This window comes from Aplidium turbinatum, chromosome 6 (assembly GCF_918807975.1).
Source record: "Aplidium turbinatum chromosome 6, kaAplTurb1.1, whole genome shotgun sequence".
Lineage (NCBI taxonomy): Eukaryota > Metazoa > Chordata > Ascidiacea > Aplousobranchia > Polyclinidae > Aplidium > Aplidium turbinatum.
The window spans coordinates 12,389,591-12,412,017 of NC_137477.1; the positions used below are offsets into that span (position 1 = coordinate 12,389,591).

General features: G+C 35.6%; 1 protein-coding gene across 1 annotated transcript; it reads right to left on the minus strand.

The window, feature by feature from the left end:
• Positions 1-3,619: 3,619 nt before the first annotated feature.
• LOC145772004 (E3 ubiquitin-protein ligase Midline-1-like) lies at positions 3,620-17,593 on the minus strand. Its single transcript, XM_082583807.1, has 12 exons — positions 16,847-17,593; positions 14,704-14,832; positions 13,783-13,881; positions 12,557-12,714; positions 11,120-11,241; positions 8,336-8,377; positions 8,052-8,187; positions 7,532-7,665; positions 6,606-6,774; positions 6,063-6,201; positions 5,445-5,541; positions 3,620-4,907 (listed from the first exon to the last, which is right to left on the minus strand). The coding sequence occupies exons 1-12, from the start codon at positions 17,189-17,191 to the stop codon at positions 4,741-4,743; spliced, it is 1,737 nt and encodes a 578-aa protein (XP_082439933.1). The 5' UTR covers positions 17,192-17,593; the 3' UTR covers positions 3,620-4,740.
• Between the last annotated feature and the right edge of the window lie 4,834 nt (positions 17,594-22,427).

A 22,427-nucleotide genomic window follows, 5' to 3' on the forward strand; every position in this document is an offset into this window, starting at 1 on the left:
CAGTTGTACGATCAGGTAATCAGGTTCATGGAAAGCATGACCAAATCCAATAGTATTATACGGCACTGGTGATCAAAAATGTCCAAAAAAAGAACTGCATGAAGTCTTTATATTAATTATTTTCATTCAACCCAAAAGTTCTATGGTACGGTACAAAACTGAAGTGATTGCCTTAATTCAATCAACACAAGCACATAATAGCATCAAACTGACTTGCTAAAGCTCATCACTCCGACTGAGAGCCAATCAGCCTTGCTTGATTTTAAGATTTCCTTGTGCACTAAGTCGGCGCCAAATAACTGAGCTACAGAAGCAAATCTGTGACTGAATAACCAAAGAATTAGTAATACTGATTCAGTATCAATAAAAGTAACTACGGTACATATTACATAAAAACACGCCGCTGATCGTTGAACTTTAACTGGTTGGTGAAACAAAATTACTGAAACCCCCAAAGGGCCGAGACCACAGACTAAATTCTCGTTCTCGGTTTTCCCGCGAAACGGAATACGGATATCAACAACAGCGCTTCCACATATAAAATTTAGTTGTTTTGAAAATAAAAAACAAAATTTTGACATAGGCCAGGGGTTTTCATATTTTTATCTAATGCACCTCAATGAATTTGGTTAACGCTTTGTGGGTATCTTTGTGGGGTTCCAGGCTTTTATGTTAAATATTTATTATTTATAAAAAAACCAATGTAGGGTTTTAGATTTTATGTTGTTGATTTTGAACACCCTGAAAACAGCAAACAGCCTTAGTTGGTTGACCTATCGCTGCTGACGTGACTATGCTTCAATGACACAGAAGTAGTTTGTGAGCGTCGAGGAATTTCTTTATTTGTGAGTTTAAATTGCAGAATTTAAGAATTGCAAATTTAATAATTGAGAAGTTCAAGAATAAAGATAATAATAATACATAAAGCTTGTAGCCTAAATGGTTGGCTGGTTTTGAATCTTTATCCTCGGACTTACAAAACCTTGATAGGTTATTCCTGGTAGTTTCGCATACTTGTAGAGGCTTTTGACGCAGGGACGGTTAACGAGATTGGCAGAGTGAAGTTTCCGGTTGCTGTAGTGTTTTGTTACCGGGGAATTATTCTATCCATTAGGTGCCCGTGAATGGAGAGCAGTCCTTAGAATGCGTGTGCTCAATCGCACACCACGAGACTCGAACCAGCACAATTGTGGCAAGCTTTTACATGGCGAAAGTTTAACGATAAAACTTCACAAAGGAAAGACAAATCAAATTAAAACATTTATAACTTATAGGGATAGGCAAATAGTCATAGCCTACCGGCAGTGGCGGATTTAGGGCAAATTTTAGGGGGCGCCAAAGAAGTATGGAACAACTTCGCCGAAAATGGCTTGGGAAAAATTTTTGCGTTTTTATCAATAAAATTGCCTATCTAAGTCAGGTAGGCTACCAGTCATTCCCACATCACAAATCAACACAAGTGATAATCATGCAGTTATAAAGTTGAGGCAATGATGCCATAATGCCGCTCGTGGCAATTAAAAGCAATAACGAACGTGAAATGATAATTTAGGTAGCCTATTTTCCATTAAAACTTTAGGCTATACAACAGTGATTGCTCCAAATGAATGAAAAGGGGTAACTACCAAAATCCATTCCAATAAATCACCAACCTAATTAGCGATTTGTCTGGCAGTTGTAAATCTCAATTTTTCAAAGTAGGCTACAAATGTTCTTTCATATATTTTTTGAATTGAGGAACCTATTATTTTAAATCAGGTGATGAAAGGTCATTGTTACTCACACAATAAAAGGTTATTAGCGGTTGGTAGGTCTAGGCTACTTGCCGAGACTAAATATCACGCATTGTTTTACGTTAGTAAAATGGAAATTTACAAGTTAAAGTGTAGCATAAAAAGGAAATTTGCATGCAGAAATAAAAAAATAAATTGGAATTTTAGGGGGCGCCTCGGCGCCCCGGCGCCATAGTTAAATCCGCCCCTGCCTCAATGACATCTGACTGTCTTCTAGCTACGTATATTTTCCCATTTAAAACACAAGCTCCATGAAAAGATCTTGCAAAATTCATCTTTGCAACGTTGCACCCAGTTTAGTTTCGTGGATCAAATCGTTCGACTGATTTAAAGTTTTCATAATCCTTGTTTCCACACATTGCATATATTTGATCATTGAGAACAACACCTCTCACAATTTGCCTTGCAACTGTCATTGAAGGAGCAATATTCCAACCACGTTGGCGATGATCGTGATCTTTCACTGACGTCAAGCAATCGCTGTTCCGGCCACCGATTGCATATATTCTTCCGCAGGTAGAAACCAAGGAAGAGTGAGAACGTCCTTTCTTCATGTCATCACTCTTGTTCCATTTGTTTTCAGCAATATCTTAACACTGCCCAGATCGTAATCCATCCCATCCACGACAATTATAAACTCAACTATTGAAAACAACAGAAGCACCATCATCTCTGTTTTCATTTGTAGAAGCTAATTCTTCCCATTCTGAGGACTGTTCGTCCAAGTCAAATCTTGCTACTGCATTGGTGTCATATCTACTTATCACATAAACTTTCCTTTTGTAAGTTACAGCTGATCCTTCGCTATATTCCTACAATTCTATTGGCAAGAGGCAGATTTCTTTTCTAATGACATTATATTTCCATATTGGACGCCTACCTATAGCAACAAAATAATGATTTGTATTATTTAGCTGTTCAACAATGTCAAGATTGTGTTGTTGAACTAGAAATCTAGAAAGAGTTGATTGAAAACACGTTGTGAAGCAAGCATTAACTATTCATGATCAATTCCTCTTGGCTAACAACATCTTTCAAAAAATCTCCAGATAAATTTTCAAGTCGCAATAAACTGAAAAGCTCAGTCAAGTGCTGCATACGTGCATCAACGTCATGTTTGATCCATTTAATCATTCACCATGTGGATTAAATGATATTAGTGCCACATAATTTTTGCGACCTTGACGAAGAATTTCTCCATTTTTATTTGTAATCAATGTTTCATTGTAATCACAGTCATGACAAAACTGTCGGTGCTAATAAGCTGCTGACTAACATTTAGATTGTTAAATTAAGCATTGATCAACAATCTGCTGCCTCAAAAAGATGAAGTTTAACATACATAGCCTTATAAAAATAATGAACTCTTTTATATGACATTTTTTTAGATAGAAAACCGAACCTTTGTGCGACACCCTTTAAAGTTTCAAACGACGCACCAGAGCGTTACGACTCACAGTTTGAGAATCACTGCAATGCACAAATAAAGCACAACCGACTTTTAAATGTCGAAATTTATCAATCATGCTAAATATTCGAAAACTTTTACAGACCTCATGAAAACCTTTCGCGGACCCTTTGGAGGTCCATGGACCTCCGGTTGGGAATCGCTGCTTTAAATAATGGAAAGAACTCAGTTAAACTGCTGCCACTTCAAACTGCTTTTGTTTGTTGATTAAAGTATATGTGTTTGATAAGTCTTCTTCGAAGAATCGGATATTAATTTTTTTAAGCAATTGTTGTAATTTGTTAAATTGTATTCAATCAATGTTTCTATTCTGGTATTGCAATGTTTCAATGTCGGAATGCGACACAACAGACGGTACTACAAATAAAGAAACCATACACGTTTTATTTTTATCTCCAAACATACATTGGATACCGATGAACAATGAGCTGATGATGTAAGATTAAAATAAACAAACAACAAAAATAAACATGGGCAGTTAGTTCTGACACCGGCAAACCCATGATAATAGCTAAAGTACTCAATTACGTTTATATGTCTTGGAACTTGCATAACTTTGCACAAAGTGTCGCAAGAGTTACGCTGTTTCAAAACTCGCCACGATCATGAGGCGTTGCATTAACTGAAAACATTTATTTGCAAAATCATCGTTTCAAGACCACCAAGCTTTTAAAGAAATAGTCACCATTGACTTAGGTAGGCTATTGCTTTAACAATGACAATAGTTTAATTAAGAACAGACTCAATAAATTCTGAAAAAATATAAAACAAAACGAACGTCTATCATTGAATTGATTTTACTGAAGTTTCTTGTAGGCTGTAGCCTATGTGCTAGCTAGTTTAGATTATATGGGAAAATCGTCATTCCAATCGGAAAACAAATAGTTGAACGACTCTCGTGTTTCATCTGCTTATTTTGCGTCATTGCGCGTTACTTCAATGTGCATTTAATCTGAACTAATTGTTGCCAATCGACTATGGCGCAGCCGACACAACTTAGTGGCCTACTGCTTGTTCCCGGTTAAGTTAAACTTTCACCAGTGGTGATTTAAAAAGAAGAACTCAAGCGTAAAACTTGAGGGCAAGTTGTCAAATAGGCTACATTAAAAAGCGTTAGTTTTACTTGTAGTCATGGTATTGCCGTGTGTGATCATTCCAAAAGTTTGAGATGAACAATTTGAACTGACCTAATAAAATCTTGCAAAATTTAACACTGAATTATGATGGAAAAACAACCTGTTAGTGTAAGTTTATCATTTTTTCAGTTCTGCTGACTTTTATACCAAGCGATTTTCACATCTCTACAACACTTTTATTTAAATGAAACTAGAGTTCAGAAGCAAAGAAGTGATCTGCATTTTCAATCTTCTCATTAAGCTTGATTGTTCTCAAAACACGCTAACAAAACTATTAACGGGTCTTTGATTTTTTTTAGGCCTATCAATATTTGAAAGTGTCAAAGGTGTCAGGTTGGGTGCTTTATTCTTCTTGGTTCAAAAACTTGGGTGGTTCGAGCCCGGTGATTAAGGTAAGAGGATTACCGTGATAGAAAGGGTTTACTGCTGCACACATGGCTTGTTCGAACCGATCTTCCGTGTAAGTAAAGAGTATTTTCTTTTTTTCTGGATCGACAAAACAAATAATACCTGTATAATGAAAAGGTAAAATATTAATTTCAACTAAAACTGGAGCTCTGAAATAAAACATGACCAACAGCTATGTCATTAAAGTCCTGTGCAAACTAGGCAAGGTAAACGTGGACGTGGACCTACGAGATGAGAAGATGTGGTAGCTCGCATTGCACGAGGAGTAGGTCTTTCGGCACCCAATGTGTTACTTTGGGGAGAGCTGCGCGGTGTTACTTCAAAAACCACCTTAAGCCTGGGGTCGAACCAAGATCATATGATTGGAAGCGTCTTATGGGCTGTCTCATACTACCACAGAAAGAGGCAAACGTACCTGAATCTGGTCCTCTGGCAACATTCTGGAAATAGTGTTTTGAAAATTTATCGATGTCTTGATTATTTCAGAAAAAATATTTCAGAGAAGTAAAAGTACAAATTTTGTTCCAACATTTACAATTTAGACAGATAGTTGGTGCAAAACAAAACGATCGTTTTTTTTTCTTTTCTATTTTTTTATTTTTATTTACAAAAACATGTTTTTTTAAAACAATATATTACCTCCTTCAATATCAAGGTATATTCCTAATCTTTTCAGGTAGTCACTAGGAGACGCGAAGTCCATTTCAACTTCACTTGATTCACCGGAATGTCGCACCTAATAATCAATGGAACAGAATGAAAATTAAATTGGTCAATCGCAAGGCCTGGTTCGAAGATTGGTGCGCCATGTTGCGGGTTTGAATTTGAAAAATTATGAACACTAGTAGGCGTACAGACTTGTTCTTACTCGTTTATAATGTCTGACCCATTGCTGCATTGGGACTGGAAAATTTAAGAACAAAAATTAATATAATATACCTAATAAGCAACTTTGCAAAATTTTATGTAGTGACACTTTCAGAAGTTTAGAATTCTGTATGTTTAATGCATTTTTTGAAAGGGGACCGTGATTACAAAAATAAATTGGAAACCCGTGTCCGAGAAAGTTATAAATACATCTGACCTTTCAAACCAGCAGCTTGTTTATAATATAATTTTGGAAAAAAGAGTTTTATGTGTGAATAAGTTATATCTAGTGCCCAATATATCCAAGGGCTCCAACGTTGTCACGAAGGGTCGTAGCTTATTTCAAAATATAAACACAAACGGTTAGGTTCAAAAAAGTATAAAATTCACCTTATATTCAAACTTGTCCGGAATATGATGCAAAATCCATGAAGATTCGTTACTTCCTAAATATCCATTTCGAGGTGTGTTTAAATAAGCCACCCCTGCGGTCCAGCCGTTTCTGTTTACTTTCAACTCCCAGTAGTGCCTGTATCAATCAAAATACTCAAAATACTCAACTCAACAAGCCTATCTTGAGACTGAACATCAATACTAAGTGTCAAGAAAGGTTTTTATATGGTTATATATCTTTAGCAAATAATACTTTATAAAAATTATACGTTTACAAAACACCCTAGCAGTAAGCTACTAAGTGCTAGTAGATTAAAAATAAAAACCAGTGTTATTTCCCAATACAGCCATTCAAAGCGTGTAGTAGCTTGATAGATAAATCAACGATATATATTTTTTTTATTAAAAAAATTGTAACATTCTTGTAAACTTTATTTCTTTGCAACGAATTTTCTATCGTAAAAAGTTAAGCTGTTTGTGGTAAAAATCACACAATTGCATAAAGTGACGTAAGTAAGCTGTAGCTAAAAGGTTCCTCACCGTCCTGAATAAAATGTCGTGTTTCCAAGAACATTTAAAGCAAAAGAAAATCTGGAAGGAGATCTTGGACTGAGAGATTTATCTCCACCATAGAAGACTGTTTTGTTATCAGGAGTCAATTTTAACTTTATATTTGCTGTGTTGGGGTCGAAGGCGAACTTAACCGGGGCTACAAGCATAAAAATATTGGATTTTGAAAGTACTTAAAAAACATATGAGAAGACGCGAAAAAAACGGTTAAATATCCGCAATTGTATTTAAATTTATGCTGAACGCATAAAAATGGTAAAAATAACAGAACGTATGCCTTGTTTTGTATAAGTTACATTGTAAAATTTAGATAAAAGACATCGTGCAGTTTGGGAAAGAATGATAAGCTGAATTGAGCCAGGAGTATAAATCGATTGGGCATATGGAATCGATTCTATGAGTTCAGAAAGGTTTGTAGCCTAATTGTTGTTTCTACATCTCTTTCTCTGTTTAAAAAATAAATCCTAGCTTCGTCAGACTATACAAGCTTTTAACCAATCTTATGATAAAGATCTTAAAGCATTTGGCTGATAAACGAAGACATAAAAGTCTATGAAAATGTTACTTAAATCTATCATCGTATTTTCTGTAGGCTATACGGTTGATCAAACATTGATAAGCATATTGTAACAACTCAAACATTGCAAAATTGCATTTTAACGCAACTACAACATCCCGGTTTTCACTTGTATCATAATTTTAGTGTAAAGATAAACCAGCATTGTTCTCGAGACTTTGATGAAACCATGAGTTCAGCTTCTGCGTTCCACCTAATTAATCATCTTTTGCCTATGTGCGTTCAAATATCGATTAACAATGGTAATCAAGCACCGGCATCAAAAACTACCTAAATAAGATGAATAAATTAAAATCGATCTTAAATGAAATGATTTTACCGGGACTGGTTCGAAAGTGAGCAAGAGTGCTCCATTGGCAAGTTTCCAGTGTGTTCCGTACTGTAACTATGACGTCACTGCTTGGAGGAAGATTTTCTATGACGTATTGGAAATCTGAGATGTCGGTCTTCGTTCTGCAATGGGAAAAAAGGAGTCAATTTCTTGACAAGCACAGCATTTGATTTTCTAAACTGACATTTTCCAGAAACGTTTGTGACCTTTCACGGATTTAAAGTTGAGATAAATTTCTTCCCTTGCCATTGAACTTTGAACTCAGGGGATCAATGAATCATTAAAACTTTCATATGTTTCAGTTTACGCTTTCTATGCCATAAGGTGCGCATTGTTGAAAAATAAAATAAATGTGATGAAAAATAAGAGTTTTCATTGTTGTGTGAACAAGTTGTAGGCCGAGCCTCTATGCAACTTTTACATGTGTTGTTAAGTTAATTGCTTAATTTTAAAATCTACGGAAACTGAATCATCTTGAAACCTTCTAATGCTCTATTTTCTGACATACTTTTCGATGGGTTTGCCTTGCTCCGCATACTTCCATTTTATCTCGAACGAACATTTTCTTGTAGCAATAGAGAACCATCTGACGGTGACTGTTGATGTACTTATGTCGCCACTAGAGCGCGGTGCTAAAATTAACACTAAAAAGAAAACAACTTGAATCAATGAGCAGGTTAGGGAACGGCATGGTTCAAAGGTGCATATCATGTTTTTGACAGTTTTAATTTTCACTCTGTACTTTCTATTTATTTTTATTTCCAACACAAGAGAAACTTTGCAACGACTTACCAGCATTTTCTTTTGCCTTTTCTGATTTTGGAAAGTTGTCATCTAAATTAGAAAACAGGATGAAAACCAATAGAAGACACGCTACACAAGGGGTAAATATAAAAAATAACTTGCTACGTTATAGCAACAAATAAATTTATAAACTTAAAATTTTAAATTGAAATATTGTTTACCCTCTTTGGAGTTTAGTCCAGTCTATGCGAGTACAGGTAGCCCAAACACAATTTAGTGTTGTAAGAGTGCCTTGTATTTTAGGCAAGAGCAGAACCAGCGGTCACAATCACAAGTTATACAAAATATTGGAAGCATGTAATAGCTCAGAAATTTACCCATTTGAAGCTCCCAGATGAGATTTATTTTTATTTTTTTAAATGAAAAATGTTTTCTGAATTCGCAAAAGCAATCTGATGCAAATAAAGATGTAGGAAGTTTACGGAATTCAAACCTAAATATGTTTTCAACGCAAGCTTGAACCCAACCCAACTTAAACTTTGATATCATTTTTATGAAATCAACAAGGGATCATCTTTACAAAACAAAATTGTTGTAAAGCAAAAACTCAATAATGTGTATTCACGAATATTGCTTTACTCAACGACTCAAAGCTGGGCAAAAGCGGTTGGAAAAAAAAATGAATTGAAATTACAGTTGTTCTTCTGCCCAATGACTCAAAACTAGGCAGAAACGTTTAGATAAAACTGATTGGAATTTCAATGTCTCACACATGCGTAATAGAGATGTACTTATTAACTAAGTAGAGCAAGATGCAGGTTATTCAGTAAGCTTGCAATTTAGCAAAACAAGGCAAATAAAATAGTTACTGGTAACATTATTTGATCATTAAAAAGATTAAGCTGTCACTTCTTCTTGCAAAAAATATGGCACTGCTGTTTCATAGGCAGACGAGTACTTTTAGAATAAGATTACGAGCAAAACTACACCAGTTGTTACTTACTAAATTAGCGTCGTTTGTGAATATGGCATATCATAAACAGAGCAACATTTAGCAAATACTGAACAAACTACTACAACAGTCACAATTAAGTATGCACCCCACGGCAGTGGCGTAGCCAAAGGGGGGGGGGGGGGCTGGGGGTTACAACCCCCCCTTTGGCATGCGTGTGACGTCACGATATTGAGAATGATGCTTTCAGTCTAAAAAAAATTGCCTAATTTTAAACAAAATTGCATTAAAAGAGCAAGTTTTGCCAATACCAAACATCTCAGCCAGGAATTAGCAACAAGAAAACATAGAAACTTAGCTTTATTTCCGAAAAATGCCGAAGAAAACATGATCTTATCCTTTTGCTATGCCACCGGACACCACCATTTTACAGGAATATTCGTAACCACATTTTTGTTAAAAATGCTCTCAGAATGCACCAAATTCAAAGTAATTTTTCAAAAATTTCTGGGAGAGGCCCCCCAGACCCCCCGCCGCTGGGTCGTTAAACCCCCCCCTTTCAAAATTCCTGGCTACGCTACTTCCCCACGGGCCTATTTAAAGATGACAGTTTCAAAGCAATAAAGCTTTAACATGAATCAATCGCAACAATCATTCAGTAGTTTGTTGCAATAATAATTGAGTGTCTCTTTTATGTATACTAATTGCAAACGTGTCTGCAAAGACAACACTTCACTGTAAATCTGCCAATTGACTTTATGACACTGATACAACACACGGTTAAAAACGTTGAATAGCTTAAAATATAATATCGATTCAGATTGTTCATAATGTCGTACTTTTGATTCAGGTTTCCTATCAATGCTTCTAGAAAATCGATATATAAATTTAGACCGAACAAACAAAATCAATACTTTGATCTGGAGAAGAGGGCAAGTTGAAAATGCACGCTTTCTAAATCACTCAGCAATTTGGAGAACAAAAATAATTTTTTCTCCCAAGAGACAAAACGAGAAAAAGGAACACGACCCAAAACCAAAGCTGAATGGCCAATTTTAAACTCAGTAAAAGATGTTATAATTAACGTAAAAATACGTTGTATATTAACAAACATTGCCTGCAGCCTGCATTAGGCCTGCTTGGAAGACCCTTAAGCTGCAGACGTGGATAAGTAACACTTTTTGAAGAAAAACGACAATTTTTACCGTGATTTTAATATTTGTAACAGTCATTTATAAGTTATTTTGGCAGCCGATTGTAGCATCGAATAGACAGCGATAGACACGTGTTTCGCCCATGAGGCTGGGCTCATCAGTATCGCACCGTATTCTTGCCACTTGAGTAATCGACCGCCGCTTTACCAAAATAACTTAAACGTTTAATTGGAGGTCTCAATGGCTGGCGTGGAAGCTACACCGTTCTGGTTAGCGAAGCGTCACTGCAGCTCGCTGTGCTAGTGAGTAATCAGCCTTGTGCTGATAGCCGGGAAGAACGCCTTTCTTCACAGTCATTTATAATGTAAATATAGCCTAAGTCATAAAAATTTCATGTGAACACATTTTTTGTTGATTGCATAATTATTGACGGAATTACTCGTCTTGATAATTAGAAGTTATGAAAAAAAGCGCCGCCACTTTTTTCAGGGTAACAACTCAATTAGACGTGTTGTTGAAGAGAGATACTAAAATGAACAGCCCAAACTCTAGCGATCTGAATGTAGATACTGGGTCCAATTTTGCTTGTACTGTAGACTGTAGTTGGTATTAAAATTACTACATTATCTCAAAAAAAGTAGAAAAATCTTCCCATTCAGCTACATTACCATTACAGTACGAACTTGAAATTACACAACCACGCATATGAGAATGTGGTCTACTCACCATTGTCAGAAACAAATTGAAGAGATTGAAGATAACTTGCAACAGAATCCACATCGATTCGTGTAGAATAATTAAGATGACGTATTAATTCAGGAGGGTTCATGTTGCTGATACTGGACAGCCTTTGAAAGCAAAGAAAAGTTGGCACGCTATTAATAATTTAGTTGATTAAATTAACTGATAAAGCACAGCACTCATGTTTGCGTTAGCTATTTTTGTTTTCTTGTTTGCGCAGCCATATGTACACATTGTCGTCCGGAATGAAACAGGCAAGAAGCAAATGTAGCAAACAACCGTCTGGTAAGCCAAGTGCAAACCTGGTGCTTACATGTTCCTATTTTGTGTCAAAGACATTGAAAATTCCTAAAATGTGAAATGTGACCAATGGTAATCATACTGTATATAGCTTCGGTAAGTTATAAATAACTATTCTAATCGCTTTTCACCCACGCATGCTCCTTACGTGGCCCATTGATATTAAATTAAATTTATCAACTATCAAAGTATTATCAAGATTTTTCAAGAAGAGGTTTATCAAGGTATTAAATTTATCAACAGGAAAAAACAATAACTGCACAGTGCTTCTGACTAGCTCAATACTCAACAATATACTCAAAAGTTTAAAAGTAACTGCATTAAACGACGCTACAGATTACATCATGTGGTATGTACAGATAGGCAGGATGCGAAATATCATAGAGTTTCAATCCAAAGATCAAGAATGCTAGAAACAGTGGCATATACACTAATACAGGCTATTCGTGGTTGTGCCCGGAGAAACGTGGCTACAATGACTCTTTGAAACAAGAAGTTTTAACCATGAATATAACAACAGCACGGCAAAATAATAATTAATATACGTTTTATAACTGTCTTCCTGTTCTAGACTAGATTTCATCTTATTTTCTTATCAAATTTTGAAATCAAAGATAATAATAAAATAATGAAAGCGTGCAAATTCCAGACGTAAGTAAAAAATGAAGTCTATCTGACAATCGCGAGTTATTTAAGCGTCCTAAAATATCTCTCTGCAATCATCAAAACTTTCGATTTCTAGCCATATTTGACATTTATTCAATACGAGCTACTGCTCTTTAAAAATAGATTAAATTTTGTGATCTTTTTTTTGCTACTTTGAGTTTTGAGATTTAGCCATGGCCGACTCGCTCATTTGAATACACCTGCGTTTGTTGGTTTTAATTTTGTGGAATAAAAAACTTTAAACTTATGTAACTTAAATCAACTTTTATCTTTGATGTAGGGTACTTTTTCTCAAATCTCAAAGTAGAACCTCGATGGCATCTAGCTTTAAATAAACGTTTGGAATAAAAGTAATCTTAGGCACCAAACCGCAACCACTTTTTTATCGCCAGATGTTAAAACAGTGTAGAAATGGCAACTCTGGTTTGATAGAATACCATTCAGTCAATCACTCACCGACATTTTAATTCTCGAATCGCATTCTCTTTTAAAGATTCTCCTGATTGGTTTTTCAGTTGCTTTGCAAAGCACAAAATCCCGGAAATCAACTTCATATTTCTCCTACATTGCTCCTCTTGTTCCCTGATCTTGTTGCCAGCATCCAGAGCTTCTTTCTGAAGGGAAGAAAATATGCAGAATTAAAGAAGTAGATAAATGTACAGAAGTACCGTGCTTTTATATAAAGGTTATTACAAACAATGTAGGCTAATAGTTAAATCACTAAATTGCTTTTTCTCTACATCGCGTCGAGGTGAACGCTCGAAAGTTGGAAATTTCGTCTAACTTGTATTAAATCAAAGGGGCGAACGGTTTGTTCAATTAATTGGTTTAATGTTATTCGCCTACTGTACTTGCCAAATGAACAAACTTTAAAAAAATTATATTTGTGATGTTTTGTTAGCACATAAGAGGATAGGCTAGGTGTGAATGCAATATTGTATATATTCAAAAGGTGGGTTAAATCTACTTTGTTACTAATGGAGCAGGCCTACTTTTTTCATGTAGTCTATATGAAGACTAGATCAATAATAAAATTTTACATATTGTAGACTACATCCGTTCAAATATTATCTTTTTCTCTATTATAATATAGCATCTGTAATTTTTCACATTTTGTGGACAACCATCTCTCACTTGACACAGTTTCAAAAGCAGATTCGATTTCGCGATAAAAAGGTTTGCAAACAAACTTGCAATTGATAAGTTTATTTATGATGAAAATGGTTTCTCACAACATTGCCAATGTTGTTGATTTCAAAAGTATAGACGCGATTCATTAGCTTCAATGGAAAAATTGTTATTTCTTAAACTTGAAAGCACATGGCGACGATGACATTTGCTGAATTGTTTAATATTTTTATTTTATCACAGTAGTTAGAAACTAAAAGCTATACGTTAATGCCACTTTACAGCTATTTTGTCGTTGGTGAATTGCCGAGTTCTTGCTTGATGTACGTTTTGTTGTTATTTCAACCCTGCTGTTACGTTGCTCCATGAACGTGTCTTGGAAAGATGTTTAATCATAGGCTACGCTTGAGAAAGGAACGGATATTAACTTTCTTGCCTTCCAGTTACTTAACAGCAAGTTGTTTTAAAGGCCTCAAATCCACACTTTCTTTTTTGACAATGGTAGTCATAAATGTTGCCTATTTTATTTTATGATAAAAATCGATGCATGTTACCTTGATCTTGTCCTTCAGCTCCAGTTGCTTCTGATGTAGCAACGAGACAAGGTACCCAATGTCTCTGGAAAGTTGTCCTTCTTGTTGAGTGCCTTCATTCTGAAGCGTAAAGTAAGATGAGTGTTAAATATGATACCTTTAAAACAGACGCAAGTTAAAATAAACGCATTATCACGGCCACAACTTTTATACGTATAAGAGCATATAGGCCTATGTGAACAATATTAACATAAAAAGTGTTTGTTAGTAGCGGCGAGGAAAGATTTTGGGCAAAGAGTCATATTGCTTATCAACTGCCGGCAGCAGTGGCCGAGTGGTTAGCGCGTTGGGCTCGCAGTCGAGAGCCTGCATGTTCGACTCCAGCCACTCGCACTTGCTGTTGTTTCTCTGGGCAAGAAACTTTACGATAATTGCCTCTACCCAGTGATCCAATTCGAGTAATGGGTAGTACCAAATTTAAGTCATAAGTAGAGTAGACAACCGGAAACAGACATTGCAGTCGGCTGCAGCGTGGGTCAGGTGTACGTCGGAAGGCGTACACCGATGTATAGCGCTCAAGTCCGCTTTCCGCAATGCAGGATAAAGATAATAAAACAAAAAAACTCTTTTGTCAAGCCGAGGCAAATAATGATTTATCTTCAGTCTTGTTCATAAACTGTATAACTAGGCTTACTTTTTTAAACTGATATTTTAAAACTTAGGATATCTTTATTTAAATACCTTAACAAAAATACATAAACAAATATTGTCACAGATAAAATAACAACTTTAAGATCACGGCACATCTTATGCAGGGAATCTTTATTGTGATGAAATTATTATTAAATATATAGAAGAAAATACTGTAGAAGGCCTAGGTCTAGAAAATTTAATTTGTGTTGTTCTTTGCAGCAACAATGTACGTAGCCTATGAAATCCTACCTCTACTTTCTTTCGCTCTTTTTGGAGACAAACTTGATTTTTTTGATTCTCGACAAATTGGGCTTCCAAAAAAAGAATTTGATCATTAACGTATTCTTGAAACACACCGACAACTTGAAGGAAGAAATCCTGATAGAATTGAAGTCAAGAATCGCATTAGCAATACGTGAGAACCGTGTATGCCTATTCTCAGACTGAAGAAACCTTATTGAAAAGTTACTGCAATTTTCCCTTGTTTGTAAACAGGGCGTTGAACTACTGATGCAGGGCCGATTGAAATTTCCTCAGGTCGATCAAGTGACTTTCCATTCGGGGATGTATTGTTGCTTGAACATTAATTCCCTGGTTTTTGCTAAATGGACATTATTCACAAAATGACTGCTTGCGGACACTCTCACCATGGGCTGAACCATGGACTTCTAAATAGTAGCATCTGGACTGGACACTCAGTGGTCAACATGAGGCCAAACAGTTGGTACAACAGTTGGCTAACAGTGGGCCAACAGGGTTAGTTACTTGGCTGTTGGCCCACTGTTGGCCAACCGTTGTACCAACTGTTTGGCCTCATGTTGCCCACTGAGTGTCCAGTCCAGATGCTACTATTTAGAAGTCCATGGCTGAACCATCGTTTCTTGGTCTTGCAGGGAGAATCCATTCCAGCAAGAAGCCTCGGGGGGGCGGGGGGGGGGGGGGGGTGATTTTAACAAAGTATAGTAATGTGTTGGTCTACATTCATCCAACGTTGCAACATGAATAAAGTTACTTTTCTGTGTTTTAAGGAAAGAGATCGCTCCAAACCCTTCTGGATCCGCCACTGCTTTCTTTCACAAAACTGGAGCTTTCATCCACAGAGTCACCGAGGCCAAAATACGAAAGAAAATCCTAGCCATTGATTGACATTTTTGAATACTAAGAGATAAGAAAAAAAATACTTATCACCACACGGATGCATTCTACGTCAAATACGATCATTGATAATGTCTGTCAAAATGAAAGCATGGTAGCAGTTTTCTCAAGGATTCGTATAGCTCACAGTTTGAACTGATAATTTTCCTTTATATACAAGCTTTCCAAAAGTTTTGGCAAACCAATTGCGACCAGGTTTGTGTAATTTGGACAATTGCCATAAAAAGTAGCCTGCAGGCATGACGTAAACCATAAACTTTTATTTGATAACATTTTCTATGAAACTCGCCACTCAACACGACGTGTATAAAAAGGAATAAAAGTTTTTTGTAATAGAGCGTTAAAGCGATGTCAAAGTTGTAAAAAATGTTTACCTTTTCACTGCTCTGACAGTGCCCTATCTGTTTAATTTTTAAAGAGGTTTGCTGATTGTTGTAAAGCCGCTCTTTCTTAGCTTTGATTCTCGGCAAGTTTGCTTAACACGTTGACGTGATGCTTATCTCATGTGTCCAGTATTGATTTATCATGGACATAACATTCTTACGTTTTGTCAACCTTTTTGGACGTAGAAAAAAATTTGTAAGCATTACGACTTATCCAAACGTTATTAACATTTGTGATTTTGAAAGAAAAAACAAAGCTGTGATGCAAAATCGCCAAAAAACAACCAATTTAATTGCTTTTTGAATTATTTATGTCAAAACTGAAATAGTTGGCATGTAGGCCTACATTGTACAGTAGGCCTACTGTATATTCTTCTTCTAAAGATTTTTTCTTAGTAATAAACACTAAAGTTTGTTTATCTTGACCCAAATCAGTTTTGAAACAGCACTGTACGGAAGCTTTGAACTGACATTTAGGTATTTCATACTTGGCTTGAGAGCTTGAAGCCAATTGAAAAAGGCCCATATCATGCCGCCAACTCAGTTTAAAAAGAAGAGCACTACTATTATAGGTTGCGTTTCTTAAGATATCTAGCAATATGTTTTACTCAAAATGGTATTTTCAGAAAGCTCTTATTCTTATGCAACCATCTTTCGAAGACTTCATTTTAAGAGTATATAGGGTGAAAGAATTGTTTCAATGATAGTGATTTTCATTAGCCAGCACAATTGTTCTCTGGATAGTATTATGCTGTGCGTCAAGCATTCTTTTTGTATAGTAATTTTACTTATAATTTCTGTTGTAAAGTCCAATAGAGCATATACAGTAGAATGTAAATAGGCTACGTACTTACTATGTCATCAATGTTTGACTCCAAAACTTCGGATGGTTTTCTTTGGAAATCAAAGCAAATTTTTCCATCTGTTGCAATAGATAAACTCTCGGACTCCAAAGATAAAGAAGCCGATTCAGTCGAGCAGGTTGAGCCGCGACCAACTTGAAGAGCGGGACTTAAGCTTCTGTGGTCGGGCGACAATCTGTAGTTTGGGTCCAATCCTTTCATTGTACGTGGAGACAGAGGTGGCAGCTTTTGGAAGTAAGGGCTTGAGCAAGGTGAGCTTCCATTGATGGAAGGCCCAGGAACTTTCAAGGGACTGACTTCGGGTTTTGCTTTATCTTTCTTTGTGCTCGTTTCCATGGTACGTATAAGAAATATTAAGAAAACGATGTTATTTTTACATTCCTACGTAATGCTAACTTAAGTACGAAGTTATTTTGAAACCTACCAAAATACAAAAAACTCAAGTTGCTCGAACTGAATCATTGACGTGGGAAGAAATCATATTTTGCCATGTAAACTTTGATTTACCAAAAAGAAAATATCATGTACAAAGCCATTTAGGCCTTTATGGATCTTAAGTGCGCTTGGAAGACTGCAATAATGCAAAAAAATCATTTTTCGCGCATATCCGCAGCGAACTATAGCAACTAAATAAAACAACTAGCTATGGAAATAAAAACGGGTATATTATGTGAACTCGGGGACAGTTTGCTCCCTTATTGCACGGCACTGATGATTTATTGCAACCGGGCAGACAACTCTTACCAATTAAAATGATTGTTCAGCCTGCAGGTGCTAAATTTTGGTGTCCAAATGTCAATTAACTCAGGAGGAATTTTCCAGTGCTCTCCTGATATGCTGATGTTTATATTACTTTTTGATCTATAACAGCATATTGGAGTGATGTTTTACCAACATGCTAAACGCATCATGAGTTTATAAGTTATATAAAATACGTGAATGAATGGTATGGTCATTTAGTAAAGTTCTTTGACGCTAAGTTGCGATGAAAATAACGTTGCGACTGGTAAGATGTTTTCAAAATGTGCAAAACAACGTTTGATTGTGAAATCATGAATCATGTACAAACTCGAGATGATTTGCTTTTGTCCTGGTACCAGCAACAACGGTGGGCAAGTACAAAAATAGAAGAAAGAATGCTTTTGAAAAACACGTTTCCTATTACTATTGAAAAAAATTTAAGGAAATTTTTTCATTTGCAAAATCTATGCATTTATAAGCTCCTTTGACAGAGTAAATATTGGCCGAGAGGCAACATAATTAGCTGCACTCCACAAATAACAATCTTTTCTATAGAGTGTTCACAATGACAAATTATGGCGCAGACCTTTCAAAATGACCACGCTAACGTAAAGATGGGAAGAAATACAGGGATGAACAACCATCAAGCATATTTGGGTACAGGCTATCTTTTCCAAATCATACCTATACAGCCTGAACTTCTTTCTAAAGATATACATTAGTACGACATGTAGCAGTATAACGCTGAGACAAATATATCTCATATTTAATAGATTTTATTTCCTCAATAGCACCAAATGTATACTATATTGCAATTTGCAAAGTTCAATTACAATATCATATTTCAATAACGCTTGCTTTTTATCTCAACTTATCAGTTCAGCATTTTTTTTCTGACTATTACAACGAAAAACAATATATGCCAAACACAGCAGGGGTGTAGAAAAAAGTAAAAGTGACAAAACACGGACGTTATAACGTGCATGATATCAAAGCAATACAATCAGTTTAAAATATGGCACTGTCGCAACACCTTAGTAAAACTTTCTAAAATTCACCTGCATCTACTGTATTACTAGAAGAAAGTTGATTTTATTTTCTTATTGAAGCACTGTCCTAGCCTTATTGACTAAGAAGATCGCAGTGACAGCTTGTCTTCGAGTCTCCTACAAGTCATCAGTTGTGAATTGAGCAAATGGCAGTTGAGCAAGCGACAACTGAGCTTGCAACATTTTAACAGGTGATTGAAGTTTGCAACTGATGAAACTGAAAAAGTAACCGCCGAGCAAGTCAAAACTTGGCATGTCAGCAGTTTGACATGCCCTTTTCAAACCAGTCTCAACTTACACCTCATAGCAGACTATGCTGAACCCATTCGCATATTGAGCTATCAATCTTTCAAAGCACAGATGTTTTCGTTAATGTTTTCAAGGATTCAGCCAAGTTCTACTTGCGAAACAAATAAATACCAATCAACTGCAGGACTATTCTTTGCTCTTTGGTGGTCAAATGCTTTGCCTTGTCAATTCGTTCCAGAGTTAGTCTGTGTAGTTAATGTAGGTGCAGTCTAAATTTAGTTTTGTGATGTTTTGTAACGGGAAAAAGTTTGAATAATTGATAGACTTGCCCAAGTTTATTAACTTTAGGCTTGCTATAAGAACTACAAGTGCAACGCAATTTAACGTATGCAGTAGGCACAATTTTAGATTTAGACTGAATTATGTACATGCTGTTTTTAGTAAACTTTTATTTGAACTAGATAAGTCAACATGGGTTAAGAAAATGAAAGAAAAACAAAACTTTTCCAAAATAACGAATAACCCCTTACAAGAGCAATGATATAAACTTTTTTCAAAGGAACATTTAATTTCCAACAAATAAAACCCTGAAACAGAACTACACAATACACATTAGTTTTGACAAATTAACATAGAAAACTTACATATCATTGTCAAAGTCTCCTTCAGATGCACAACGACTCTTCGAAAATGAACAACCCAACATAGAATTACCGAAGATTTGTCGAAGCAATTACGTTATTGTTTTATTGCAGCTGTATAAGCTAGCCTCTTTGTAACAAGAAGGAAGACAGATGTGCACGTTTGTGCAAACAGCAACAAGACGGTTACAAATTGATGACGATTTTGCGTAAACATTTGGATACAACCTAATAAAACTCATGAGTGGAGGTTTACTGCCAATCCCGCACTTTAAAACTATATATCAAGCATGTGCAATGTCCGTGTTAGTAAAAGATTCGAAGCTCACAACTACGGAAAATCTGAGGGTAGCCTAAGCATAAAAAATCGTGAATCGAAGAGAATGTAAAAAACAATTATTTTTCCCATGCATGTCAACAGCCAAGAAAAAACAGTTCCTGTTTTGCCATTGCAAACTTTTTGTAGCGTTTAAAACTCAAACAGCAAAAGTTGCCATTTTTACATTTTGTCAAAAACTGGCAACGTTAAAATGATGTAAAAATGGCAACTTTTGCTCTCTGGGAAACAGCATATCCCATGACTGCGTGTTGATCACTGGTTGGTGGTGTTTGTGTGTCAATAAAGTTGCTGTTATGTTGACTTTGCCCAACTCCTTCCGAAAGGGGAAAAAAACCAACGGATGACATTGTATCAATGATATTAATTGTTCTTGTTGCACTTTCAAAGCTTAAACAATTTTATGGTTTCTGCCTAAACCTGTTAGACAATTGGTTTATGGAATATACCAAAGACAGGCAAGACACAACAATAACACAGGGTTGAGCATTACAACAGTATATTACATATTTACAAATAGTTCAACATTCAAACGTTTTCGACTTAACTTAAGTCCTCATCAGGAATCTGTAAATAATTATAAACTACAATATAACTAATATGTTAAGCAAACCATGTAGTTTATTGGAATGTATGCTAACATATGGTGCTTTATAAGCAATCGTTTCAATGGATTGTGCCTATCAAAATGTTAATTCACAAACCTATCATACGTTAAATATTGACTAGTATTGTTCAACATACAGTGCAGCATTGCATTGTTACCTTTGCCGTAATACATATTCAGCCTAAGTTTGAAAAGAAGAATACAAGTTTGGATTGAACAAAAAAACCTTAAAAAAATAAACCTTGCTTATACTTTTATATGAAAAATACGCTATGGAACGATTCACTTAATCAAAATTTATTAATTTAATTTTCACGAAAACTGCGTGTTTTGGCCAATCATAATAGTGATAAAAAAAATTCATGAAACTAAATCCTGCTTTAATATCACAAACCCGGCGTTTGAAACCAAGTAAACACTCAAGCAGAACGAATTGACTTAAATATAGTTACTGCTCTCCAAAAACATTTTAGGAAAGTATAGTAGCTATAGCTGCTTTGGTATCAAACATATTATTTAAAAATTGTCTTGATAACCTTTTCTGATCCGTTTGAGACTAAAATAGTGTCTCTTAACTTGAAACCCACAGACATTCAAAAGAGGTCGGTGGAAAGTTTGAGGGTTCAATAAACACTATAAAGTTAGAAAAAAGTAATAAAATTCAGGTACTTTCAAACTTTAGTTAACTTTGTTTACTATAAACGTGATATTGTTGTGATAACTGCTGTTCTTTCTCGCAAGCTGTGTAAAGTAAGTCCTCACTATTCAGCGGCTTGCTGCCAATGCTTGCTTGCTGCTGTTCTGCGCAGTGATTTGGTGTTTTATCGACCGTTTGACTAATGAATGACTAAATCTTTTTGTGAGGTTCAGGCATGTGTGAGTGGTTATGGGGATTAAAGCAAATCCTTGATTGCCTCTGGATTCATACTTTCAACTTCAGTTTTATGCGCTACGGTGGTAATCTCCGTTTTTCTACCTCTAGACTTTGGGTGTTACGAAACGATAATATAACGAATAGATAAATCATCTTCTTCAATGTTGTACTATATTGAAGAATGTAAACCAACAATTTTAACTTTCATGGTCCACGGGTCGTTCAAACGGTTAATGAATACACCCAATAAAAAAGGTTGACACCAGAATCTGTTTTTGTTTTCAGTGTGTTAGAATTTCAGAAACGTGATTTGAAAACAACCCAGCTAATCTTTGTAAATACGTCAGAGATGTAAATCTGTGAGTTAGAAGACAAGTCACAATATCTTAGGCTTGGACACCAGTTCCATAGCTTATATATATCATAGGTTGGGTTGATTCTCGAAAAGAGTAATTTTCTTTACTCACTTAACTAAGTTTCAAAGAGTTTAACATGATCGTTTGAGCAATATCTTTGCTTGCATTATCTTAAGCCACCAACTTCCTAAATTGATTTAATCTCTGTTTAAAATTTAAATGTTGAATCAACATTTGTACTTTTGATTCTCTGAAATATTTTCTTTTGAAATAATCAAGACATCGATAAGTTACCAAAATAAAACTTTGTCACTAAACTCTTCATTGAAATCTTGTTTTGATTTTCCAATGACTCACGAAAATGGCAGTGTGATTAAATAATTTAAAAACGTACAGATATCACTTTTAAATTGTCAAATTTAAGTTTAATTTAAATTGAAAGAACTTGAATTTGTCAATTTAGTGTGGAACTCTTTATTTATTTTGTCGATAAGTTAACTTCTATCAGTCGACTTGTAGCCTACTGCACATTCACCAATTAGACTTTAAAGAACATCATAATACTTTACAGTAGCGTAGCCAGGAATTTTGAAAGGGGGGGTTGACGACCCAGCGGCGGGGGGTCTGGGGGGCCTGCCCTAGAAAATTTTGAAAAATTACTTTGAATTTGGTGCATTCTGAGAGCATTTTCAACAAAAATGTGGGTATGAATATTCCT